General features: G+C 44.7%; 1 protein-coding gene and 4 non-coding genes across 5 annotated transcripts in view; 4 read left to right on the top strand and 1 right to left on the bottom strand.

The window, feature by feature from the left end:
* Positions 1–2,407: 2,407 nt before the first annotated feature.
* The window catches only part of LOC147088277 (uncharacterized), a gene marked incomplete at its 5' end in the record, with an annotated part of 39,674 nt that continues 14,799 nt past the window's right edge, over positions 2,408–27,282 (bottom strand). Inside the window, 2 exons of the mRNA XM_085977958.1 lie at positions 2,408–2,461; positions 6,318–6,427. Coding sequence (XP_085834084.1) covers positions 2,408–2,461; positions 6,318–6,427 — 164 coding nt within the window. The remainder of the gene's footprint in view (positions 2,462–6,317; positions 6,428–27,282) is intronic.
* On the top strand, positions 6,265–6,347 carry trnas-gga (transfer RNA serine (anticodon GGA)). Its single transcript has one exon. It is a non-coding gene; the product is annotated as a tRNA-Ser (tRNA).
* LOC147088281 (U1 spliceosomal RNA) lies at positions 16,040–16,204 on the top strand. The gene has a single exon (XR_015075536.1). It is a non-coding gene; the product is annotated as a U1 spliceosomal RNA (small nuclear RNA).
* LOC147088280 (U1 spliceosomal RNA) lies at positions 21,103–21,266 on the top strand. The gene has a single exon (XR_015075452.1). It is a non-coding gene; the product is annotated as a U1 spliceosomal RNA (small nuclear RNA).
* On the top strand, positions 24,483–24,646 carry LOC147088279 (U1 spliceosomal RNA). The gene has a single exon (XR_015075569.1). It is a non-coding gene; the product is annotated as a U1 spliceosomal RNA (small nuclear RNA).

Genomic DNA, 27,282 nt, shown 5'->3' with positions numbered 1-27,282 from the left:
GGGTGAGCGGTTCTGCACATTATCATATCACTTCTTCACCATTTTCCTCATGGAGGTCCATGCTATCCTTTCCCTTCAGCTGTTATTGACAGGCAGAAACTATTTGCAGAATTTCCTCTGGTCCATCATTGACCTGAATCCAGCACCAGACACGACAAACACCGACATCCAACCAACTGAATTCAGAACGTTCAGTCACTCGTCTCCATAGCCGCTGTGACTCACTTATATCCACCACTTTTAGAATTTTGTTTCTTCCATTTCTCACTATCATGACGTGAGTGGATTCTTTAGTGCAGTCAAGACCATATACGGCCCAAGCACACAAGTTTCTATCCCACTGCGGGCCAAGAACGGAGAGGTACTCATCAAAGACAGGGAGGCAGTCAGTGCTTGCTGGAAGGAACACTTCGAGGAGCTCCTTAACCGAGACTCTGTCTTTGATGCGAGTGTCCTCAACTCCCTCCCGTCGCATGATACCCACCACCGCCTCAGCGTAACCCCAGCCCGGCATGTGGTTGAAAATGCCAGCTGACAACTGAGGAACAACAAGGCCTCAGGAGCAGATAAAATCCATGCCGAGGCACGAAAGCATGGCGGAGAATCACTACTGACTCGAATTCATGAACTCATTTCTCTTATCAGATAGTGGGAGAGCATGCCAGGCGATCTCAGAGATGCCGTAATTGCGGCCATCTTCAAGAAAGGTGACAAGTCCGATTGCGCTTATTACAGAGCAATTTTCCTGCTGTCTGCCACAGGGAAAGTCATCGCAAGAATCCTCCTCAATTGCCTTCTCGCAGTGGCTGAAATGCTCCTCCCAGAGTCACAATGTAGATTCTGCACACTAAGGGACACAATGGACATGATCTTCACTGCACATCAATTACAAGAGAAATACAGGGAACAGCGCCAACCGCTGTACATGGCCTTCTTTGACCTCAGAAAGGCCTTCAACACTGTCAATCGTGAGGGATTATGGAGTGTCCTGCTCAATTTCGGCTGCAGTCAAAAGTTTGTCACCATCCTCCACCTGCGTATGACGACATGACAGCCATGATGCTGACCAACGGTGCCACCACAGACCCAATTCACGTATAGACCGGGGTCAAGCAAGGCTGTGTCATCGCACCAGCGCACTTCTCGATCTTCCTGGCTGCAATTCTCCATCTCACTCTCAGTAAGCTCCCCACTGGAGTGGAGCTAATTTGCAGAACCAACGGGAAACTGTTCAACCTCCGTCACCTGCAGTCCAGATCCAAGGTCGTTCCATCCTCTGTCGTCGAATTTCAGTATGCAGATGACACTTGCATCTGCGCACACTCTGAGGACGCACTCCAACCCATCATCAACACCTTCGCTGAAGCACTCCAGCGCATGCGCCTCACACTAAACATCCGAAAGACATATGCCCTCTAGGAACTTCCCCTGCCATACAGTACTACCCCCCGATTATCAAAATCCACGACAAGGTCTTGTTTAACGTGGACCACTTTCCATGCCTCGGGAGACTACTGTCAACAAGGGCAGATGTCGATGACGAAGTCCAACACCGCCTTCAGTGTGCCAGTGCAGGCTTCGGTCGCCTGATGAAGAGAGTTTTCGAAGACCAGAACCTTAAACCAGGCACCAAGCTCATGGTCTAAGGAGCAGTAGTGATACCCACCCTCCTGTATGCCACTGAGACATGGACCATGTACAGCAGGCATCTCAATGCACTGGCTATTTACCACCACTGGACCTCTTCAAGGTCCTGCAATTTCATTGGCAGGATAGGCTCAAAACGTCAGTTTTTTTGCTCAGGCCATCATCCCCAGCATCGAAGCTTTGAACACACTCGATCAGCTCCGATGGACGGGTCACATCATCCGCATGCCCGATACGAGACTCTCAAAACAAGCTCCCTACGTGGAGCTTCGACACGGCAGGCGAGCCCCAGGTGGCCAGAGGAAACGCTTCAAGGAAACCCTCAAAGCCTCCTTGAAAAGGTTGAACATCCCCACCGACACCTGGGAATCCCTGGCCCAATACTGCACAAAGTGGAGAACAAGCATCCAGGAAGGCGCTGAGCACCTCGAGTCTCTTAGTCAGGAGCAAGCAGAAGGCAAGTGCAAACAGCACAATGGGCGCACGCCAACCCAAGCACTTTAACCAGCCGCCCCTTCAATCAGCGTGACAGAGACTGTTGGTCCGGCATTCGACTCATCAGTCACCTGGGAACTCATTTTTCGTGTGAAGCAAGTCCTAGGGACGGCCTAAGAAGAAGAAGAAAGTGCAGCGGAAGCGTGCTGGGCCCATAACCCAGAGTTCGATGGATTGAAACCAAATTATGATATTTGCATTCTTATTATCACCAACAATAAAAACAACTATTGCTACCCACAATCGTATCACATTTATTTTTTTATCACACTTTAAACTTTACTTGTACCAACTTCCTGCTTAGAGTTAATGCAAATACCTGCAAAACAAATTTCAAATCAAGTCACTTTTATTCGCACCAAAATAAGCTGCAAATGCTGCAAACTCGCAGCAGCCTTGGCTTTCCTCTTTCTCTCAAACCATTCCTGCAGCGCCGCCACTCCACCACCAGATGGTGATCTTGGCCACCGTGAAACACTGGCACATGGTCACAGTGAGGAGCCGAACAGTAACACAGAACACCATTAAAAAACAGGGAACGCACTTACACAGCTGCAAAAACATTTACACAACAGGGAGCGCCTTTACACCATTCAGTATTATGACACATCTTCACTATTTTGTTCATGGATGTCCATGCTAACCTTTTCCTTCAGTTGCTATTGACAGGCAGATACGATGTGCAGACCTTCCTCTGGTCCATAATTGACCTGATCCCAGCACCGAGCACTGCAAACACCGTCACTCAACCAACTGAATTCAGATCGTTCACTCAATCGTCTCCACACCTGCTGCCTCTCAGTTATTCAGATAGCGGCCACTTTTACATTTTTCCTTCTTCCATTTCTTATAATCTGTCGCCCGCACCCCCCATTGCTGCCACTCTCGCACCCACCATCTCTCCGCCGTTTCCCCGTTCCCCCTTCCAAACTTGCCAGTTGAACCGCACCTGCCATCTGCTCCTGTGCACCAATCCGATTAATATAACACGAATAGCTTTTTTTAATCTAACCTTTCCAGACAGTGAAAATACATTAAGACAAGTATAAGAGAAGATCCGTCCTCTATAAACAGTGGGCGAGCAGGGGTTTGTGTTCAGGATGTGGGTCAAATGAATTTTTCATTCCATTAGTCTGAGGAACGGGTGATTAGGAGGGCACATATTCCCTTTCAATCTCTCCTCTTATAACTGTGGTAACTTTCAGGCTCAACGCGGCAGGAATAGGTCAGTTGAGAGAGCGTTAGAAGGAAGATAACAATGTGCTATCTATGCTCAGAATATTATTACCACAATTGGCACAATTCTCAATTATTTCCCTATGGAACTGGTTGTCTTTCTACTGTTGTTACTTTCTTCCCTCAGGCTCGTTCTCTCCGCTCTCACTGACTCTCTGCCACTGATTCTCCCCAGCAGCGGCGGCGCATCTGAGTGGAGCGAGGCAGCGGCGGCAATTTAAAGAGTGGGAGAGGCGCAGATACGCCCCACAGCGGCGGCGGCGGCGGACCAGAGTGGAGCGAGGCAGTGGCCGCGACTTAAAGAACGGGAGAGGCGAGGGTAGGCCCCTCAGCGGCGGCGGTGTCGGTCCTGAGTGGAGCAAGGCAGTGGCGGCGCTTTACAGAGCAGAGGGGCGCAGGTAGGTCCCACAGCGGCGGCGGCGGCGGACCTGAGTGGAGCAAGACAGCGGCGGCGAATTAAAGGGTGTGAGAGGCGCAGGTAGGCCCCACAGTGGTGGACCTGAGTGGAGCGAGGTGGCGGCGATGATTTAAAGAGGGGAGAGGCGCAGGTAGGCTTCCCAATCTCCGAGCTCAGAACAAGGGAGAGATAGACGTAAAAAGTAATGGAAGTGTGACTTCACCAGAAAGAAGGTAAATGAATTGTTGGTGAGTATTTCCCTCTTTCTCCTTTTTTCCAAACTTAAATTTGTGTTTTATAGTTTATAGGGTGTCTGTGGTGTAGTGGGGACTGCTGGTAAACCAGGGCCCTTAAGTATATCATTTAATTGTAGTGTAATTGGTGGGATTGATTTGATTTAATTTAATTTGAATTAATTAAAGGGTACATCGTGGCAGGACGGCTCAGCACCGTGGCATGCTCCTCCTGTGCTATGTGGGAAATCAGGGACACTTCCTGTGTCCCTGCTGACCATGTGTGCTGGAAGTGTGTCCAGCTGCAGCTACTGACAGACCGCATTACGGCACTGGAGCTGTGAGTGCCTACATACTGGATCATTTGTGATGCTGAGCAGGTTGTGTAAAACACGATTAGAGAGTTGGACAGACCGCAGGTAAAGGCAGGTAAAGGCTGTGCCGAGATTCAAAGCTACAATCAAACAACGATTCAAGCAGAAAGTAATACAACCACTTCACACCATTATTACATCAGGGCATCAGGAGAGGCCTAGGCCACAGGAGAAAAATACGTTGTTTAATGCTCTTGACCGTCGAAAATACTTATTTTGCAACCCATTGAAGAAATTGCACGTCGTCCGCGCAGCCATTTTCCAGTTGATGCTGCTTCCTGCTTCGATGCTTATTTAATGAACTAAGCCAGACGAGCCACAGTTCTCAACACCGCCGGCCAAGATCGGTACCTTAGATTATAAGAAATAGGAGCAGGATTTGGTCATGCGGCCCTCGATCATGCGCCGCCATTCAATAAGGTCATGGCTGATCCTCTACCTCAACTGAAAGTTACTCACCTAGCCCCATATACCTTGATTTCCGTAATGTACAAATCCATCTCTGTTAGGAATGCACTCAACGACTGAAAAGCCACAGCCCTCTGCGGTAGAAAATTCCAAAGATGCACAACCATTAGACTGAAGCAATTTCTCCTCATCGCAATGCTAAACGGCCGGCCCCTTATTCTGTATCGTTGATCCCTAGTTCGGGACTAGACAGCCAAGTTAAACAAACTCTCAGCATTCGCCCAGTCAAGCCCTGAAAGAATTTATATGTTCTTCCTGCTGATTTCATTTCACCACAGAAAACAATGTTTACCTGGATGGACAAGCAGCAGGAAATACAATGCAGCCGCAGATTTATTCTCCAACCAGATTCTCTGACACGCACGCGGCCGTATAAAGGGACAAAAGCAGCACACGAGAGAAAAGGCGATTTGAATCCCGTTCGTAGTGTCGAATTGCCTCATTTTGACCGAACGCCATATGAAGCAACAATTTGAATCAGACATTGCACTTCATTTCATTCTCAAAACGTTAAGCGATCACACACTGCTATCCGCACGCAAAAAGAAAGGCACAGGGCCCGTGCGATTCACTAAAGCGCATTCAAACACAGCAACCAAATAAGTTCGCGTCAAAGATTTTTTAATTAGAAATTCATACCTCTCACATTTGGCTGAAAACAAGAGATTGCAGGGGCTGCTCGCTTCTCGGCCGCTGCGCCAGCGACAGGAACAAATCGCTCACAACCGAGTCCTCCAACGTACTGGAGCTGCTTCTAACAGAGCAGCTCAATCCTCAGGCCCTGATGGGACACATTAAAATGGGGGCGTTCTCGCGCCGCTCTATGTGATTTATTGGTTGTTGTCACGTGATCAGGGTGCGGGGCGATGCAAGGAATCTGAAGTTATCTGGCAATTGTTATTGTTTCAAGCTTTCCGTTAAATATCCATGTAATTGTAAAACTGAGGAAAATGTAGAAACGTGTTTGCAGAGTGGATGATCTACTATGGCCGATTATCCTGCTGGATTTTCATGGCAAGAACGTTGCACTTGGAATATTGGTATAAGTGAAGTAGAATATCCAGGCTGCCTGGCAGAAGACTGATCAATGAAGCGATTGTTCCCATTGGATGCAGGAAGGCAGCAGCAGTTTGCTCACCACTGTTCATTGCACGGTATCAAAGACTCCATTTTTACACAATAGATAAGTTTGAAAAAATTAAAAGCTGCTTCCGTCCCTGGGTGGGCTCGAGCCACCAACCTTTCAGGTAATAACCGAACGCGCTGGCCCATTGCGCCACATAGACAGACAAAAAACGTTTTGCAATTGGAATTATTCCACAGGAACCCAAGTGATTATGTGCCAGAGCGTTCACAGCCGAGGCACCGATTTTGCAGCAAATGGGAAGCTGCATGGTTCCGAAGCCCCGTCGGGGTAGTCGTGGTCGAGTGGTTAAGGCGATGGAATGGAAATCCATTGGGGTTTACCTGCGCAGGTTCGCACTCCTGCCGACTATAACACGAGGACGTCGTCCCAAATGATCCGTTTTCACTTAACTTGAACTGCTGACTTTCGGTTCCTGTGCCAAGATTCAAAGCTACAATCAAAGAACGATTGAAGCAGAAAGTATAACAAGCACTTCACTCATTATTAAATCACGGCATCACGAGAGTGCTAGGCCACAGGAGAATACTACGTTATTTAATGCTTTTGAAACCGTGAAAGCAATTTTAACCATCGAAAATATTTAGTTTGCAACCCATTGTAGAAAATGGACGTCGTCCGCACAGCCATCTTCCAGTTGATGCTGCTTCCTACTGCGATGCTTATTTAATGCACTAAGCCAGACGAGCCACAATTCTCAACCCCGCCGGCCAAGATCGGTACATTAGATCATAAGAAATAGGAGCAGGAATTGGCCATGCGGCACTCGATCCTGCTCCGCCATTCAATAACATCATGGCTAATCCTCTACCTCAACTGAAATTTACCGACCTAGCCCCATATACCTTAATTTCCATAAGGTACAAATTTTTCTCGGCTTAGGAATGTACTCAATGACTGAACAGCCACAGCCCTCTGCGGTAAAAAATTCCAAAGATGCACAATCCTTAGAATGAAGCAATTTCTCCTCATCTAAATCCTAACTGGCCGGCCCCTGATTCTGAAACTTTGACCCCTAGCTCAGGACTCCAGAACCAGGGTAAACAACCTCTCAGCATCCGCCCAGTCAATCCCTGAAATAATTTATATGTTCTTTCTTTGTACAGTCTGCTGATTTCATTTCCCCACAGAAAACAATGTTTAACTGGATGGACACCCAGCGGGAAATACAATGCAACCGCAGAATTATGCGCCAACCACATTCCTTGACATGTACGCGGCCGTTTAAAGGGACAAATGTAGCACACGACTGAGAAGGCGATTTGAATCCCGTTCTTAATCTCGAATTGCCTCACTTTGGCCGAACGCCTTATGAAGCAGCAATTTGAATCAGACATTGCATTTATTTTCAGTCTCAAAACATTAAGTGATCACACACTGCAAACCGTACGCAAAAAGAAAAGCACAAGGCTCGTGCGAGTCACTAAACCGCATTCAAATACAGCAACCAACTCAGCTCGCGTCAAAGATTTTGTGATTAGAAATTCATACCTCTAGCTTTTGGCTGAAAACAAGAGATTGCAGGGGCTGCTTGCTTCTCGGCCGCGGCGTCAGTGACAGGAACAAGTCATCCGCTCACAACCGAGTCCTCCAATATACTGGAGCTTATTGTGACGGAGCAGTTCAATCCTCAGGACCTGATTGGACACATTCAATGGGAGCGTTCTCGCGCCGCTCTATGTGATTGGTTGGTTGTTGTCACGTGATCAGGGTACAGGGCGATTCAAGGAAGCTGAAATTGTCTGGCAATTGTTATTGTTTCAAGCTTTCTGTTTTTATCCATGTAAGTGTAAAACTGAGGAAAGTGTAGAAAAAAGTCTTCAGAATGGATTATCTACTGAGGCCGATTTTCCTGCTGGATTTTCATGCAAGAACGCTGCACTTGGAATATTGGTATAAGGGAAGTAGAATATCCAGGCTGCCTGGCAGAAGACTGATCGATGAAGCGATTGTTCCCATTGGAAGCAGGAAGGCAGCAGCAGTATACTCACCACTGTTCATTTCACGGAATCAAGGACTGCATTTTTAAACAATAGATAAGTTTCCAAAAATTAAAATCTGCTCAAGCCCCTGGGTGGGCTCGAACCACCAACCTTTCAGTTAACAGCCGAACGCGCTGGCCACGACATCTCCGACGGTTAATTAGAACGACGAATCATCTCACTTGCTGCAAAATCGGTGCCTCTGCTGTGTGCTTTGCTGTGAACGGTCTGGTATATAATCACTTGGGTTCCGGTAGAATAGTTCCAATTGCAAAGTGTGTTTTCGCTGTCTTTGTCGCGCAATGGGCCAGCGCATTCGGCTGTTAACTGAAAGGTTGGTGGTTCGAGCCCACCCAGGGACGTGAGCAGTTTTTAATTTTTGCAAACATACCGATTGTATAAAAATTGATTCTTTGATTCCTTGAAATGAATAGTGGTGAGCATACTGCTGCTGCCTTCCTACTTCCAATGGGAACAATCGCTTCATCGATCAGTCTTCTGCCAGGCAGCCTGGATATTCTGCTTCCCTTGAACCAATATTCCAAGTGCAGCGTTCTTGCAATGAAAATCGAGCAGGAAAGTTGTCCACTATAGATAATCTATTCTGAAAACCCTTCCCTACACTTTCCTACATTTTACACTTACATGGATAAGAAAGGAAAGCATGAAACAATAACAATTGCCAGACAACTTCAGCTTCCTTGCATCGCACCGCACCCTGATCACGTGACAACAACCAACCAATCACATACAGCGGCGCGAGAACGCCCCCATTTGAATGTGTCCAATCAGGGCTGTAGCTGTTCAGTCTTTGAGTACATTCCTAACGGAGATGGATTTGTCCATTACGGAAATCAAGGTATATGGGGCTAGGTCTGTATTTTCAGTTGAGGCACAGGATCAGCCATGATTTATCGAATGGCGGAGCAGGACCGACGGCCGCATGGCCAAATCCTGCTCCTATTTCTCATGACCTAATGTACCGATCTTTGCCGGCGGTGTTGAGAACTGTGGCTCGTCTGGCTTAGTTCATTAAAGAAGCATCGCAGTAGGAAGCAGCATCAACTGGGAGATGGCTGAGTGGATGACATGCATTTTCTTCCATGGGTTGCAAAATAAATATTTTCGACGGCTAAAACATTGCTTTCCCGGTTTCAAGAGCATTTAGCAATGTAGTATAGTATTCTCCTGTGGCCTAGGCCTCTCGTGATGCCGTGATGTAATAACGTGGTGAAGTGCTTGTTTTACTTTCTGCTTGAACCGTTGTTTGATTGTAGCTTTGAATCTCTGCACAGGAACCAAAAGGCTGCAGTTAAAATTAAGTAAAATCCGGACGATTTGGGATGACAGCCTCGTTGCCGGAGTTTGACAGGATTCGAACCTGCGCGAGTAACCTAAACCATCATCCTAACCACTCGGCCACAACTACACCGACGCTGCCTTGAACACACGCTGCTTCTCAATTGCTGCAAAATCGGTGCCTCTGCTGTGAACGCTCTGGCACATAATCACTTGGGATCCTGTGGAATAATTGTGATGGAGCAGCTCAATCCTCAGCCCCTGATTGGACACATTCAATGGGGGCGTTCTTGCGCCGCTGTATTTTATTGAATGGTTGTTTTCACGTGATCAGTGTATGGGGCAATGTAAGGAAGCTGAAGTTGTCTGGCAATTTTTATTGTTTCAAGCTTTCCGTTCTAATCCATGTAAGTGTAAAACTGAGGAAAGAGTAGAAAAGGGTTTTCAGAATGGATTGTCAACTGTGGCTGATTTTCCAGCTGGATTTTCATTGCAAGAAAGCTGCACTTGAAATGTTGTTTTCCTGAATGAGCTGTTTGGACACCATTTATCTCTCTGCTGCTGTGTGATAAAGGGCAGTTAACAAGATTACCTGTAATCATCTGGCAGTATTCTCTGACTATATTCGCTGTGCATTTATGCATTTCTCCACTTCCACTGACGAAGGAGCAGCGCTGCGAAAGCTTGTAATTTCAAGTAAAGCTGTTGGACTATAACCTGGTGTTGTGTGATTTCTTACATTTGTCCACCCCATTCCAAGACCGGCATCTCCACATCATCTAAGCTTCTCAACGACTCATTCTTTACAAGTAATTTCCCCTTCATTCAGAAAGTGCTGCTGTTTTCTCATGTCGATTCTGCTAAAATATTGCAAATTATAATGATATACCCTTTCACAAAACGCTGCAATAATAAAGAGCCGGACATGCATATTTACATATAACCCTTAAAAGGAAACGAATGATCCCTCAGTAACTTTTCTTCAGGCAACGGAAAGTTTTCTGGAAATTAATCTCTCCTTCTATGTATTGCATCTGAAGTAAATGTTTGTCTTATCTTCATATGAACAATAATTCGGAATCTGATGTGTTTGAAAAAGCAATTATCAACTTTTGCCCATAAAGTCCGAAAGGCATAGGGACATAGTGAGGTTTTGGCCCATCAAGTCTTCAACACTTGTCACATTCACTCACTGTGGTTGAAATATTTCACCAATAAACCTACCTTCTTTTGTTTAAGCGGGTTTCACATTGTTGTCTTATAATAGTCCTGTGAAGTGTCTTGGGATGTTTTAACTATGTTAAAGGCGCTATATAAATACAAGTTGTTGTTGTCGTTTGCAATCTTTCTCACTCTTTTCAGTGTGATCATTCGGTATAATAATAGCGATTAAATGATATAAGGGAAAGCCACATTAAATGCTTAGAGAAGGAGGTGGATATCATGTCACTTTATGTTGTTATATGTAAGGGAGATACCGGAAATATTGAAGTATTCGAGCCAACAGTTCAGCAATCCTAACTTCCTCCAGCATGGTCAGTACTTGCAGTAAGGCTTTGTTCCATTTCAGTCTTGCCGTAAATCAAAATGATGTCCTGTAGCAGGGAATATCACCAGGACCTTCTAATAACCGTGGCGTTTTCCTGAGCAAACAACATTAAAGGGCTGTCCTATGATGAGAAATGGGCCTATACTCTCGGGAGTTTAGAAGAATGAGAGGCGATCTCATTGAACCATACAAGATTCTGAAAGGGATTGAAAGGGTAGAGGCTGAGAGGTTGTTTCCCTTGGCTGGAGTGTCTAGAACTTGGGGGCATAGTCTCAGGATAAGGGTTAGGCCATTTAAGAAGGAGATGAGGAGGTATTTCTTCACTCAGGGGGTTGTGCATCTTTAGAATTCTCTGCCCCAGAGGGATGTGAATGCTGAGTGTTTGAGTATATTCAAGGCTGAGATAGATAGATTATGACGGCTCAATGGGACGCATGGCTCTAACCACAAGCACTCATCAATACATAATGAATAACAGAAAATGGTTACTTCTCCAATAACCCTGCTGCCCGCATTGTGACTCGCACCAAGGCTCCTTCACACATCACCCCCTGTGCTCGCTGACCTGCATTGGGTCACGATCCAGCAACGCCTCGAATTTAAAATTCTCTTGTTTTGAAATCCCTCCAACAGCTCGCCCCTCTATTTCCCTGTAACCTCCAAGCAATACACACTACAACCAATACACACTTTAAGGCAACGCAGAAACGCAGTGTGCTGCAGGTCCCGTGCATCCAGTGAGCTGGCATTTAAAGAGAAAATACGTGCACGTGCTGAATTTTGAATAGGTCGCACAGCCCGTTGACGAGGCCGGGCAGGCCAAAGAAACAAATTAGAGGGACCATTGCCTATAACTCTCCGAGATCATATAATAGAATGGTTGCAGCACAGGAGGAGGCCATTCGGCCTGTCGAGCCCATCCCGGCTCACTAAAACAGCACTTGAGCTAGACTCACTCCCCCACCCTTTCCCCGTAGCCCTGCAATTTTTTTCCTTTCAGGTCCATATCCAATTCCCTTTTGAAAGCCACAATTGAATCTGCCTGCAGCATCCTTTCAGGCAGTGAAATCCAGATGCTATCCACACGCTACATAATCAATTTTCCCTCATGTTGCCTTTGATCTCTGTGCTCCTGCAATTCGGGCCTTTTGCTTCACCTTTGACGGGCGTGCTTTCAGCTGCCTAGGCACTAAAATCAGGAAATCCCTCCCGAAACTGCGCCACTTCTCTGCCTCTCCTCCTTTAAGATTCTCCTTAAAACCTAACTTTTCGACCAAGCTTTTGGTCATCTGCCCTAATATCTCAAATGCAAAAGCAATATACTGCGGATGCTAGAAATCTGAAATAAAAACCGAAAATGCTGCAAATACACAGCAAGTCCTGCAGCATTTGTGGAGAGAGTAACAGAGTTGTTGGAGAGAAGAGCAGAACTTCATCAATATGGGCATTCTTAAAAGAGAAGTGGCAGTGAATTAAACAGTAATACAGTTCTTACGAAGGGCCATCGAACTGAAACTTTAACCATGTTTTTCTCTCTCCACAGATGCTGGCTGTCCTGCTGAGCATTTCCAGCATTTTCTGTTTTTATGTCCTAATATCTTCTTGTGCGGCAGGATGTGAATTTTGTTTGATAACGCTCCCGTGGAGTGCCTTGGGACGCTTTACTACATTAATGGTGCGATATAAATACAAGATAACAAGTCAATAAGGAGAAACTGTTTCCAGTGTCAGTTACAGGGGCAACAGATTTAAGAAAATTTGCAAAATAACCAATAGGATGTTTCCCCACCTCCCTCTCGAGGTGAAAAAAGTGATGCAGAAAATAGTTGTGAGTGCCTGCAATGCTCTGCCTGAAAGGGTGGTTGAAGCAAATTTAATAGTAATGTTGAAAAGGTAAATTGGATAATCTTTGAAGGTAAAAGCATTGCAGGGATTTGGTGAAAGAACAGAGGAGTATGATTAATTGGATAGCCCTTTGAAAGAGCCAGCAGAGGTACGATGGGCTGAATGACCTGGTTCTGTGCTGTATCATTTTTTCTGTAGTTAACAAGGTCAAACATTTTGCCGAAGTGCAGAGTTGGCAGGCAGCTTTGAAAATCTGGCTGTACGCGATGAGGAATTGTAAGTCGGAATAAGTTTTGATTTTTTGTGGATAAATATGTAATTTCTCAGTTGTAAGGATGAATATAAATTGTGAGCATAAAGTGGGAATACGCAAGAAGCCCGAATTGCAGAGCACAGAGATAAAAGACAACATGAGAGAACTTTTTTTACGATGAGTGTGGATAGCATCTGGAATTCACTGCCTGAAAATGTGCTGGAGGCAGATTCAATTGTGGCTTTCAAAAGGGAATTGGATATGGACCAGAAAAGAAAAAAATTGCAGGGCTACGGGGTAAGTGTGGAATAGTGGGGCTAGCTGAAGTGTTGTTTCAGAGAGCCGGCACGGGCTCGAAAGGTCGATATGGCCTCCTTATGTGCTGCAACCATTCTATTATATGATCTCGGAGAGTTGTAAACATTGGTCCCTCTAATTTGTTTCTTTGGCCCGGCCGACCCGTCAACGGGCTGTGAGACCTATTCAAAATTCAGCACATGCATGTTCTTTCTCGTTAAATGCCGGCCCACCGTATGCGTGGGACGTGCAGCACGCTGCATTTCTGCCTGGCCTTAAAGTGTATATTGGTTATAGTGTGTATTGGTTGGAGGTTACAGTGAAAGGGAGAGGCGAACCCGTGGAGGGATTTCAAAACTAGTGAATTTTAAAATCGAGGCGTTGCTGGACCGTGACCCAATGCAGGTCAGCGAGCAGAGGGGGTGATGAGTGAACGAGACTTGCTGTGAGTCATGATATGCGCAGCAGGGTTTTTGGAGAAGTGCCCCTTTCCGTTTCTTCTTTATTTATTGATGTGTGCGTGTGGTTAGAGCAGGAGTAGGCCATGCATCCCCTTGAGCCATAAAAATCTTTTGATCACAGCCTTGAATACACTCAAACGCTCAGCATTCATAGCCCACGAGGGCAGAGAATTCCAAAGATGCACAACCCTCTGAGTGAAGAAATTCCTCCTCATCTCTGACTTAAATGGCCTACCCCTTATCCTGAGACTATGCCCCCTAGTTCTAGACACTCCAGCCAAGGGAAACAACCTCTCAGCATCTACCCTTTCAAAGCTTTCAGAATCTTGTCTGGTTCAATGAGATCACCTCTCATTCATCTAAACTCCCAAGAGTATAGGCCAATGCTAGGCCATAGGCCATAGACCATAGAGTTATACAGCACAGAAAGAGGCCCTTCGGCCCATCGTGTCTGCGCCGTCCATCAAGCCCTGTCCAATCTAATCCCATTTTCCAGCATTTGGTCCATAGCCTTGTATGCAATGGCATTTCAAGTGCTCATCCAAATGCTTCTTGAATGTTGTGAGGGTTCCTGCCTCTACCACCCTTTCAGGCAGTGAGTTCCAGATCCGAACCACCCTCTGGGTGAAAAAGTTCCTCCTCAAATCCCCTCTAAACCTCCTGCCCCTTACCTTGAATCTATTCCCCCTTGTTATTGACCCCCCTACTAAGGGGAAAAGTTCCACTTTATCTACCCTATCTATGCCCCTCATCATTTTGTACACCTCAATCAGGTCCCCCCTCAGCCTTCTTTGCTCCAAGGAAAACAACCCCAGCCTGTTTAGTCTTTCTTCATAGCTGAGGCGCTCCATCCCAGGTAACATCCTGGTGAATCTTCTCTGCACCCTCTCCAAAGCAATCACATCCTTCCTATAGTGAGGCGACCAGAACTGCACACAGTACTCCAGCTGTGGCCTTACCAGCGTTTTGTACAGCTCCATCATAACCTCCCTGCTCTTATATTCTATGCCTCGGCTAGTGAAGGCAAGTATCCCATATGCCTTTTTAACCACCTTATCTACCTGTTCTAAACAATCTTTCATCATAGGGCAGCCCTTTGATGTTGTTTGCAAAGGAAAATGCCACAGTTCTTAAAAGGTCCTGGTGATATTCCCTGCTGCAGGATATCATTTTGATTTAAGGAATGACTGAAGCGGAACAGGAGAATGCCTTATTGGAAGCAATGACCATGCTGGAGGAAGTTGGGTTTGCTGCACTGTTGGCTCGAATACTTCAATATTTCCAGTGACTCCCTTACATATAACAACATTAAGAAACATTTATTTTCCACCTCCGTCTCTCAGCTCTTAATGTGACTTTTCCTTGTATCATTTAATCACTATGAGGACAATGATCAGACTGAAAATAAAGAGAAAGATTGCAAACAACAACAAATTTTATTTCTATAGCGTCTTTAACGTAGTAAAAAAAGTCCCAAGACTCTTCACAGGACTATTATAAGACAAAAAATGTGAAACCCGCTTAAAAAAAAGAAGGTAGGTTTATTGGTGTAATATTGCAACCACAGTGAGTGAATGTGACAAGTGATGAAGTCTTGCTGGGCCAGAACCTCACTATTTCCCTTTCGGTCCCTATGGGCAAAACTTGAAAATTGCTTTTTCAAACTCACCAGATTCCGAATTATTGTTCATATGAAGATATGACAAACAATTACTTCAGATGCAATAAATATAAGGAGAGATTTATTTCCAGAAAACATTCTGCGGCCGTAAGAAAGTTAATGAGTGAGCGTTTGTTTCATTTTAAGGGATGCAGAAGGAATGTTTCCCTTGGCGGGTGAGAACAGAACTAGAGGACATAATTTAAGGATAAGGGCTAAACCATTTAGGACAGAGATGAGGGGGAATTTCTTCACTCAGAGAGTGGTGAACCTGTGGAACTCATTGCCACAGAGGGCAGTGTACGCCAGCTCATTAAATATATTTAAGAGGGAATTAGATATATTTCTACGGGCAAAAGGGGTTAAGGGTTACGGAGAGAAGGCGGGGACGGGATACTGAATTAAAAGATCAGCCATGATCTCATCGAATGGCGGAGCAGGCACGAAGGGCCGAATGGCCTACTCCTGCTCCTATCTTCTATGTATCTATGTATGAGCGAATATGCATTGCCGGCTCTGCATTATTGCAGCGTTTTGTCAAAGGGTACAGCATTATATATTGCAATATTTTAGCAGAATCGACAGGAGAAAACAGCAGCACTTTCTGAATGAATGGACATTGTGATTTAAAAAAAGGAGTCGTTGAGCCGGTAAGAGGCAGTGGAAGATGTGGCGAGGCAGTGTGTGCACCTGGAAAACTTACTTACCTGGCAGGGGAGAAACCATGATCAAGAAGGTAGTTTTGCCAGGGTGAGGTTAGCTCATTGTACTTCGGGTGTACTGACGCCTGTGATGTCCCCAAATGCGGGATACTCGACTGCAAAATTTCTGATAGCCGGGCACTGCGTTCGCGCTCTTCACTGGCTTTGCAATTAAAGTTAGATTTTTCAACTGACCTCTCAAATGCAGAGTTATTTTGCTTTCAATCCTAACTTTGCTTTATTCCCGATAGAGGGAGCTGTGACACAAAATGGCCTTTCTCCAAAACACAGCGTATTCAAATTGACTCATAAGCGATTCCCAAAGCTCACATTTCAATTTCTCTCTACGCACACGTTGATATTTATCCTGACAACTGAGAAATTACATATTTTGCACAATAAATCTAAAATTATTTACACTTACAAGTCCACACCGCTTACAACCAGATTTTCGAAGCTGCCTGCCAACTCTGCACTTTGGCAAAATGTTTAACCTTGTTAACTGCAGAAACATTGATACAGCACAGAACCAGGTCCATCGTATCTCTCCTGGCTCTTTCAAACGGCTATCCAATTAATAATAATCCTCTGTTCTTTCACCAATTCCCTGCAATAATTTTACATTCAAATATTATCCCGATTACCTTTTCAACATTACTATCAGTTTGCTTCAACCACCCTTTCCGGCAGAGCATTGCAGGCACTCACAACAATTTTCTGCATCACTTTTTTTCACCTTCTCGAGGGGGGGGGGGGGCGGGGAAACATCCTACTGGTTCTTCTGCAACTTTTCTTAAATATGTTGCCCCTGTAACTGACACTGGAAACAGTTTCACTATATTGACTTGTTATCTTATATTTATATAGCACCATTAATGCAGTAAAACATCCGAAGGCACTCCACAGGAGCATTATCAAACAAAATTTCACACTGCCGCACAAGAAGATATTAGGACAGAAAAACAGAAAATGCTGGAAATACTCAGCAGGTCAGGCAGCATCTGTGGAGAGAGAAAAACAGAGTTAATGTTTCAGGTCGATGACCCTTCGTCAGAACCGCATTACTGTTTAATTCACTGCCACTACTCTTTTAAGAATGCCCACATTGCTGAAGTTCTGCATCTTCTCTCCAACAACTCTGTTACTCTCTCCACAGATGCTGCCTTACTTGCTGTGTATGTGCAGGATTTTCGGATTTCATTTCAGATTTCCAACAGCCACAGTATTTTGCTTTTGTACTTGAGATATTAGGACAGATGACCAAAAGCTTGATCGATATGTTAGGCTTTAAGGAGCGCCTTAAAGGAGGAGAGACAGAGAAGTGGCGCAGCTTTGGGAGGGAATTCCTGATTTTGGGGCTAAGCAGCTGAAAGCACGCCCATCAACGGTGAAGCAAATAAAATAGGAATACGCAAGAGGCCCGAATTGCAGGAGCACAGGGTTCAAAGGCAACATGAGGGAAAATTGTTTCTGTTGCGTGTGGATAACATCTAGCATTCACAGCCTGAAAGGGTGCTGCAGGCAGATTCAATTGTGGCTGACAAAAGGGAATTGGATATGTACCTGAAAGGAAAAAAATTACAGGGTTACAGGCAAAGGGCGGGGGAGTGGGACTAGCTGAAATGCTGTTTCAGAGAGCCGGCACGGTCTCGACAGACCGAATGGCCTTCTTCTGTGCTGCAACCATTCTATTATATGATCTCGGAGATTTGTAGGCAATGGTCCCTCTAATTTGTTTCTTTGGCCCGCCCGACCCCGTCAACGGGCTGTGCGACCTATTCAAAATTCAGCACGTGCATATTTTTTCTCTTTAAGGCTCACCGGATGCACGGGACCTGCAGCGCACTGCGTTTCTGCGCGGCCTTGAAGTGTGTATCCGATGAACATAGGGTCTGATGAAAGGGTGGAACTGAAAAAATCAGTATTTGTAGGGAAATTGTGTTAGGAAAATTGATGGGACTGAAGGCCGATAAATCCCCAGGGCCTGATAATCTACATCCCAGGGAACTTAAGGAAGTGGCCCTAGAAATAGTAGATGCATTGCTGGTCATCTTCCAGAACTCGATAGACTCTGGAATGGTACCCATGGATTGGCGGGTAGCTAATGTTACCGCACTATTCAAAAAAGATGGTAGAGAAAAGGCGGGGAATTATAGACCGGTAAGCTTGACATCGGTAGTGGGGAAAATGCTAGAGTACTTTATAAAATATGTAATAGCAGAGCACTTGGAAAGCAGTGACTGGATCAGACAAAGTCAACATGGATTTACAAAAGGTAAATCATGCTTGACTAAACTACTGGAATTTTTTGAGGAGGTAACTGGTAAAATAGATAAGGGAGACCGAGTGGATGTGGTATATTTGGACTTTCAGAAGGCTTTCGATAAGGTCCCGCATAAGCGATTAGCGTGCAAAATTAAGGCACATGGGATTGGGGGCAAGGTATTGACTTGGATAGAGAACTGGTTGGCGGACAGAAAGCAAAGATTTGGAATAAATGGGACGTTTTCCGAGTGGCAGGCAGTGACTAGTGGGGTACCGCAAGGTTCGGTCCTAGGACCCCAGCTGTTTACAATATATATTAATGATCTGGACGAGGGAATTGGATGTAATATCTCCAAATTTGCAGACGACACAAAGCTGGGGGGGAGGGTATGCTGTGAGGAGGATGTCGTGAAACTCCAGCACGATTTGGACAGGCTGGGTGATTGGGCAGAAACATGGCAAATGCACTATAATGTGGATAAATGTGAGGTTATCAACTTTGGTGGCAAAAATAGGAAGGCAGATTAATATTTGAATGGTAATAGATTGGGAGAAGGGGAAGTGCAAAGAGACCTGGGTGTTCTTGTACACCAGTCGCTGAAGGTAAGCATGCAGGTGCAGCAGGCGGTTAAGAAGGCAAATGGTATGTTGGCCTTCGTAGCAAGAGGGTTCGAGCACAAGAACAACGATGTCTTGCTGCAGTTGTGCAGGGCCTTGGTGAGACCACACCTTGAGTATTGTGTGCAGTTTTGATCGCCTTACCTGAGGAAGGACGTTCTTGCCATGGAAGGAGTGCAGCGAAGATTCACCAGGCTGATACCTGGGATGGCAGGAATGACGTATGAGGAGAGATTGTGTCGATTGGGCTTATACTCACTGGAGTTTAGAAGATTGAGAGGGTATCTCATCGAAAACTATAAAATTCTGTCAGGCCTGGACAGACTAGATGCAGGAAGGATGTTTCTGATGGCCGGGGAGTCAAGAACCACAGGTCATAGTCTAAGGATAAGGGGTAAGCCATTTAGGACTGAAATGTGGAGGAATTTCTTCACCCAGAGAGTGGTGAACCTGTGGAATTCTCTGCCACAGAGGGCGGTGGAGGCCAGTTCATTAAGTATATTCAAGAAAGAGTTGGATATATTTCTTAAGTCTAAAGTGATCAAGGGATATGGGGAGAAGGCAGGGACCGGATCCTGAATTTGGATGATCAGCCATGATCTAATTGAATGGCGGAGCAGGCTCGAAGGGCCAAAAGGCCTACTGCTGCTCCTATCTTCTATGTATGTATCTATGTATGTATTGGTTGTAGTGTGTATTGGTTGGAGGTTACAGGGAAAGGGAGGGGCGAGCCCGTGGAGGGATTTGAAAACAAGAGAATTTTAAAATCGAGGCGTTGCTGGACCGTGACCCAGTGCAGGTGAGCGAGCACAGGGGGTGATGGGTGAGCGAGACTTGGTGTGAGTCCCGATACGGGCAGCAGGATTTTTGGAGAGGTAACCCTTTTCTGTTACTTCTTTATGTATTGATGAATGCGTGTGGTTAGAGCCATGTGGCCCATTGAGCCGTAATAATCTATCTATCGCAGCCTTGAATATACTCAAACACTCAGAATTCACAACCCTCTGAGTCAGTGAATTCCAAAGATGCACAACCCTCTGAGTGGAGAAATTCCTCCTCATCTCAGTCTTAAATGGCCTAACCCTTATCCTGAGTCTATGCCCCCAAGTTTTAGGCACTCCAGCCAAGGGTAACAACCTCTCAGCATCTACCCTTTCAATCCCTTTCAGAATCTTGTCTGGTTCAATGAGATCACCTCTCATTCTTCTAAACTCCCGAGAGTATATCACCATCTCTCATCATAGGACAGCCCTCTCATGTTGTATGCTCAGGAAGACGCCACGGTTATTCGAATGTCCTGGTGATAGCCCCTGCTACATGACATCATTTTGATTTCAGGCAAGACTGAAAAGGAACAGGAGAAATCCTTACTGCAAGCACTGACCATGCTGGAGGAAGTTAGGATTGCTGCACTGTTGGCTCGAATACTTCAATATTTCCGGTGTCTCCCTTACATATAACAACATAAAGGGACATTTATTATCCACCTCCGTCCCTAAGCTCTTAATGTGGCTTTTCCTTATATCATTTAATCAGTATGATTATAATGAATGATCATACTGAAAGAGTGAGAAAGATTGCAAACGACAACAACAACTTGTATTTATATAGCGCTTTAACATAGTTAAAACGTCCCAAGACACTTCACAGGACTAGAATAAGAAACAATGTGAAACACACTCAAACAGAAGGAGGTAGGTTTATTGGTGAAACATTTCAACCACAGCGAGTGAATGTGACAAGTGATGAAGACTTCATGGGCCAAAACCTCACGTTGTCCCTATCGGTCGTTATGGGCAAAACTTGAAAATTGCTTTTTCAAACACATCAGATTCCGAATTATTGTTCATGTGAAGATAAGACAAACTTCAGATTATTACTTCAGATGCAATACATATAAGGAGAGATTTATTTCCAGAAAACTTTCCGTGGCCTGAAGAAAAGTTACTGAGGGAGCGTTCGTTTCCTTTTAATGACAATAGGCAACTATGCATATCCGGCTCTTTGTTATTGCAGAGTTTCGTCAAAGGGTATATCATTATATAATGCAATATTTTAGCAGAATCGACATGAGAAAACAGCAGCACTTTCTCAATGAAGGGGAATTTTGATTTAAAAAATGTGTCACCGAGACAGTAAGAGGCAGTGAATGATGTGGCGAGCCAATGTATGGAAAGCACCTTTACTTGGCAGTGGAGAGACCATGATTATGAAGGTGGTTCTCCCAGGCTGAGGCTAGTCCATCGTACTTTGGGTGTGCTGACGCATGTGATGTCCTCAAATGCGGGTTACTTGATTGTAAAATTTGTGGTAGTGGTGGACTGCATTCGCGCTCTCTCCTGACTTTACAATTAAAGTTATATTTTCAACTCAGCTCTCAAATGCGCTGTTATTTTGCTTTCAACTTTAACTTTGCTTTATTCCCGACAGAGAGAGTTGTGATGCAAAAGAGCCTTTCTCCAAAACACAGCCTTTTCAAATTGACTCATAAGCGAATCCCAAAGCTCACATTTCAATTTCTCTCTACGCTCACGTTGATATTCATCCTTACAACTAATAAATTACATATTTTGCGCAAGAAATCTAAAATTATGCACTTACAAGTCCACACCGCGTACCACCAGATGTTCAAATCTGCCTGACAACTCTGCACTTTGGCAAAATGTTTAACCTTGTTAACTACAGAAACAATGATACAGCACAGAAACACGTCATTCGGCCCATCGTTCCTCTGCTGGCTCTTTCAAAGGGCTATCCAATTAATCATACTCCTCTGTTCTTTCACCAAATCCCTGCAATTATTTTACCTTCAAATATTATCCAAATTACCTTTTCAACATTACTATTCAATTAGCTTTAACCACCCTTTAAGGCAGAGCATTGCAGGCACTCACAACAATTTTCTGCATCACTTTTTTCACCTTCTAGAGGGGGAGGTGGGGAAACATCCTACTGGTTCTTCTGCAAATTTTCTTAAATCTGTTGCCCCTGTAAATTACACTGGAAACAGTTTCTCCTTATTGACTTGTTATCTTGTATTTATATGGCACCATTAATGTATTAAAACGTACCAAGCCACTCCACAGGAGCGTTATCAAACAAAATTTCACACCCTGGGTCACAAGAAGATGTTAGGACGTAAAAACAGAAAATGCTGGAAATACTCAGTAGGTCAGGCAGCATCTGTGGAGAGAGAAAAACAGGGTTAACGTTTCAGGTGGATGACCCTTCGTCAGAACTGTATTACAGTTTAATTCACTGCCACTTCACTTTTAAGAATGCCCACATTGAAGAATTTCTGCTCCTTTCTCGAAAAACTCTGTTACTCACTCCAAAGATGCTGCCTGACTTGCTGTGTATTTGGAGCATTTTGGTTTTTTTTTCAGATTTCCAGCATCCGCAGTATTTTGCTTTTGTATTTGAGATATTAAGGCAGATGACCAAAAGCTTGGTTGAAAAGTTATGTTTTACGAAGCGTCTTAAAGGAGGAGAGACAGAGAAGTGACGCAGTTTCGGGAGGGAATTCCTGATTTTAGTGCCTAGGAAGCTGAAAGCACGCCCGTCAACGGCGAAGAAAATAAAATAGAAATACGCAAGAGGCCCGAATTGCAGGAGCACAGAGATCAAAGGCAACTTGAGGCAAAATTGTTTATGTAGCGTATGGATAGCATCTGGAATTCACTGCCTGAAAGGGTGCTGGAGGCAGATTCAATTGTGGCTTTCAAAAGGGAATTGGATATGGACGTGAAAGGAAAACATTTACAGGGCTACGGGGAAAGGGTGGGGGAGGGAGACTAGCTGAAGTGCTGTTTCGGAGAGCCGGCACAATCTCGGCAGGCCGAATGGCCTCCTTCTGTGCTGCAACCATTCTATTATATGATCTCGGAGAGTTGTAGGCAGTGGTCCATCTAATTTATGCTTTGGCCCGCCCGGCCCCATCAACGGGCTGTGCGACCTATTCAAAAATCAGCACGTGCACGTTTTTTCTCTTTAAATGCCGACTCACCGGATGCACGGGCCCTGCAGCACGCTGCGTTTCTGCGCCGCCTTGAAGTGCATATTGGTTGTAGTGTGTATTGGTTGGAGGTTACAGGGAAAGTGAGGGGTGAGCCCGTGGAGGGATTTGAACACAAGAGAACTTTAAAATCGAGGCATTGCTGGACCGTGACCCAATGCAGGTGAGGGTGCAGAGGGGGTGATGGGTGAACGAGTCTTGCTGCGAATCACGATATGGGCAGCAGGGTTTTTGGAGAAGTAACACTTTTCTGTTACTTCTTTATGTATTGATAAGTGCGTGTGGTTAGAGCCATGTAGCCCATTGAGCCGTAATAATCTATCTATCTCTGCCTTTAATAAACTCAAACACTCAGCATTCTCATCCCTCTGGGGCAGAGAATTCCAAAGATGCACAACCCTCCGAGAGAATAAATTCCTCCTCATCTCAGTCTTAAATGGCCTAACCCTTATCCTGAGTCTATGCCCCCAAGTTCTAGGCACTCCAGCCAAGGGAAACAACCTCTCAGCATCTACCCTTTCAATCCCTTTCAGAATCTTGTCTCGTTCAATGAGATCACCTCTCATTCTTCTAAACTCCCGAGAGTATATCACCGTCTCTCATCATAGGACAGCCCTCTCATGTTGTTTGCTCAGGAACACGCCAGTTATTAGAATGTCCTGGTGATATTCCCTGCTACAGGACATCATTTTGATTTACGGCAAGTCTGAAATGAAACAGGAGATAGCCTTACTGCAAGCACTGACCATGCTGGAGGAAGTTAGGATTGCTGCACTGCTGGCTAGAATACTTCAATATTTCCGGTGTCTCCCTTACATATAACAACATAAAGGGACATTTATTATCCACCTCCGTCTCTAAGCTCTTAATGTGACTTTTCCTTATATCATTTAATCACTATGATTATACTGAGTTATCAGACTGAAAAGAGTGAGAAAGATTGCAAATGACAACAACAACTTGTATTTATATAGCGCCTTTAACATTGTTAAAACGTCCCAAGACGCTTCACAGGACTATTATAAGACAACAATGTGAAACCCGCTTAAACAAAAGAAGGTAGGTTTATTGGTGAATTATTTCAACCACAGTGAGTGAATGTGACAAGTGATGAAGACTTGATCGGCCAGAACCTCACTATGTCCCTATCGGTCTTTATGGGCAAAAGTTGAAACTTGCTTTTTTAATCACATCAGATTCCGAATGATTGTTCATATGAAGATAAGACAAACATTTACTTCAGATGCAATACATATAAGGAGAGATTTATTTCCCGAACACTTTCTATGGCCTGAAGAAAAGTTACTGAGGGAGAGTTCGTTTCCTTTTAAGGGTGATATGCAAATATGCTTGTCCGGCTCTTTATTATTGCAGCGATTTGTCAAAGGGTATATCATTATATACTGCAATATTTTAGCGGAATCGACATGAGAAAACAACAGCACTCTTTGAATGAAGGGGGAATTTTGATTTAAAAAATGAGTCATTGAGACAGTAAGAGGCAGTGAATGATGTGGCGAGGCAATGTGTGCCGATGGAAATTATACTTACCTGGCAGTGGAGAAACCATGATCATGAAGATGGTTTTACCACGATGAGGTTAGTCCATTGCACTTCGGGTGTGCTGATGCCTGCGATGTCTTCAAATGCGGGATACTCGGCTGCAAAATCTGTGGTAGTGCAGGACTGCGTTCGCGCTCTCACCTGGCTTTATAATTAAAAGTTAGATTTTCAACTAGCTCTCAAATGCAGTGTTATTCTGCTTGTAATATTTTGCTTTATTCTCCACAGGTTGAGCTGCGATACAAAAGGGCCTTTCTCCAAAACACAGCCTATTCAAATTGACTCATAAGCGATTTCCAAAGCTCACATTTCAATTTCTCTCTACGCTCACGTTCATATTCATCCTTACAACTAAGCAAATACATATTTTGCACAAAAGATCAAAAATTATTCAGACTTACATGTCCACACCGCGTACAACCAGATTTTCAAATCTGCCTGCCAACTCTACACTTTGGCCACATGTTTATCCTTGTTAGCTACAGAAACAATGATGCAGCACAGAACCAGGACATTCGGCCCATCGTACCTTTGCTGGCTCTTTCAAAGGGCTATCCAATTAATCATACTCCTCTGTTCATTCACCAAATCCCTGCAATTATTTTACCTTCAAATATTATCCATATTACCTTTTCAACATTACTATTCAATTTGCTTCAACCACCCTTTCAGGCAGAGCATTGCAGGCACTCACAACTATTTTCTGCATCACTTTTTTTCATCTTCACGAGGGGGAGGCGGGGAAACATCCGACTGGTTCTTTTGAAAATTTTCTTAAATCTGTTGTGCCTGTAACTGACACTGGAAACAGTTTCTCCTTATTGACTTGTTATCTTGTATTTATATAGCACCATTAATGTAGTTAAACGTCACAAAGGCACTCCACAGGAGCGTTATCAAACCAAATATCACACCCTGCCGCACAAGGAGATATTAGGACATAAAAACAGAAAATGCTGGAAATACTCAGCAGATCAGGCAGCATCTGTTGAGCGAGAAAACAGGGTTATCTTTTCAGGTCGATGACCCTTCGTCAGAACTGTATTAGTGTTTAATTTACTGCCAGTTCTCTTTTAAGAATGCCCACATTGATGAAGTTCTGCTCTTCTCACCAACAACTCTGTTACTCTCTCCACAGATGCTGCAGGACTTGCTGTGTATTTGCAGCATTTTCGGTTTTTACGTCAGATTTGCAGCATCCGCATTATTTTGTTTTTGTATTTGAGATATTAGGGCAGATGACCAAAAGCGTGGTCGAAAAGTCAGGTTTTAAGGAGCATCTTAAAGGAGGAGAGGCAGAGAAGTGGCGCAGTTTCAGGAGGGAATTACTGATTTTAGGGCCAAGCAGCTGAAAGCATGCCCGTCAACGGTGAACCAAATAAAACAGTAATATGCAAGAGGCCCGAGTTGCAGGAGCACAGAGATCAAAGGCAACATTAGGGAACATTGATTATGTAGCGTGTGGATAGCTTTTGGAATTCACTGCCCGAAAGGGTGCTGGAGGAAGATTCAGTTGTGGGTTTCAAAATGGAATTGGATATGGATCTGAAAGGAAAAAAATTGCAGGACTACGGGGAAAGGGTGGGGGAGTGGGACTAGCTGAAGTGCTGTTTCAGAGAGCTGACACGGGCTCCACAGGCCGAATGGCCTCCTTCTGTACTGCAACCATTCTATTATATGATCTCGGAGAGTTGTAGGCAATGGTCCCTCTAATTTGTTTGTTTGGCCCGCCCGGCCCCGTCAACGGGCTGTGCGACCTATTCAGAAATCAGCACGTGCTCGTATTTTCTCTTTAAATGCTGGCTCACCAGATGCACTGGGACTGCAGCGCGCTGCGTTTCTGCGCGGCCTTTAAGTGTGTATTGGTTGTAGTGTGTATTGGTTGGAGGTTACAGGCAAAGGGAGGGGCGAGCCCGTGAGGGATTTGAAAACAGTAGATTATTAAAATCGGGGCGTTGCTGGACTGTGACCCAATGCAGGTCAGCGAGCACAGGGGGTGATGGGTGAACGAGACTTGGTGCGAGTCACGATATGAGCAGCTTGGTTTTTGGAGAAGTAATCCTTTTCTGTTACTTCTTTATGTATTGATGTGTGTGTGTGGTTAGAGCCATGCGGCCCATTGAGCCATAATAATCTCTCTATCTCAGCATTGAATATACTCAAACACTCAGCATTCACATCCCCCTGGGGCATAGAATTCTAAAGATGCACAACCCTCTTAGTGAAGAAATTCCTCCTCATCTCGGTCTTAAATGGCCTAACCCTTACCCTGAGACTATGCCCCCAACTTCTAGACACTCCAGCCAAGGGAAACAATCTCTCAGCATCTACACTTTCAATACCTTTCAGAATCTTGTATGGTTCAATGAAATCACCTCTCATTCTTCTAAACTCCCGAGAGCATAGGCCCATCTCTCATCATAGGACAGCACTCTCCTGCTGTTTGCTCAGGAAAACCCCACGGTTATTAGAATGTCCTGATGATATTCCCTGCTACAGGACATATTTTTGGTTTAAGGCAAGACTGAAATGGAACAGGAGAAAGCCTTACTGCAAGCACTGACCATGCTGGAGGAAGTTAGGATTGATGCACTGTTGCCTCGAATACTTCAATATTTCCGGTGTTTCCCTTATATATAACAACATAAAGGGACATTTATTAACCACCTCCGTCTCTAAGCTGTTAATGTGGCTTTTCCTTATATCATTTAACGACTATGCTTATACTGAATGATCATACTGAAAAGAGTGAGAAAGATTACAAACGACAACAACAACTT

This window comes from Somniosus microcephalus, unplaced genomic scaffold (assembly GCF_052327205.1).
Source record: "Somniosus microcephalus isolate GS21.2 unplaced genomic scaffold, FLI_Smic_1.0 unresolved_chr5, whole genome shotgun sequence".
Lineage (NCBI taxonomy): Eukaryota > Metazoa > Chordata > Chondrichthyes > Squaliformes > Somniosidae > Somniosus > Somniosus microcephalus.
Note: the sequence above shows the minus strand (reverse complement) of the source record. Positions and strands in the feature narration are given on the sequence as shown.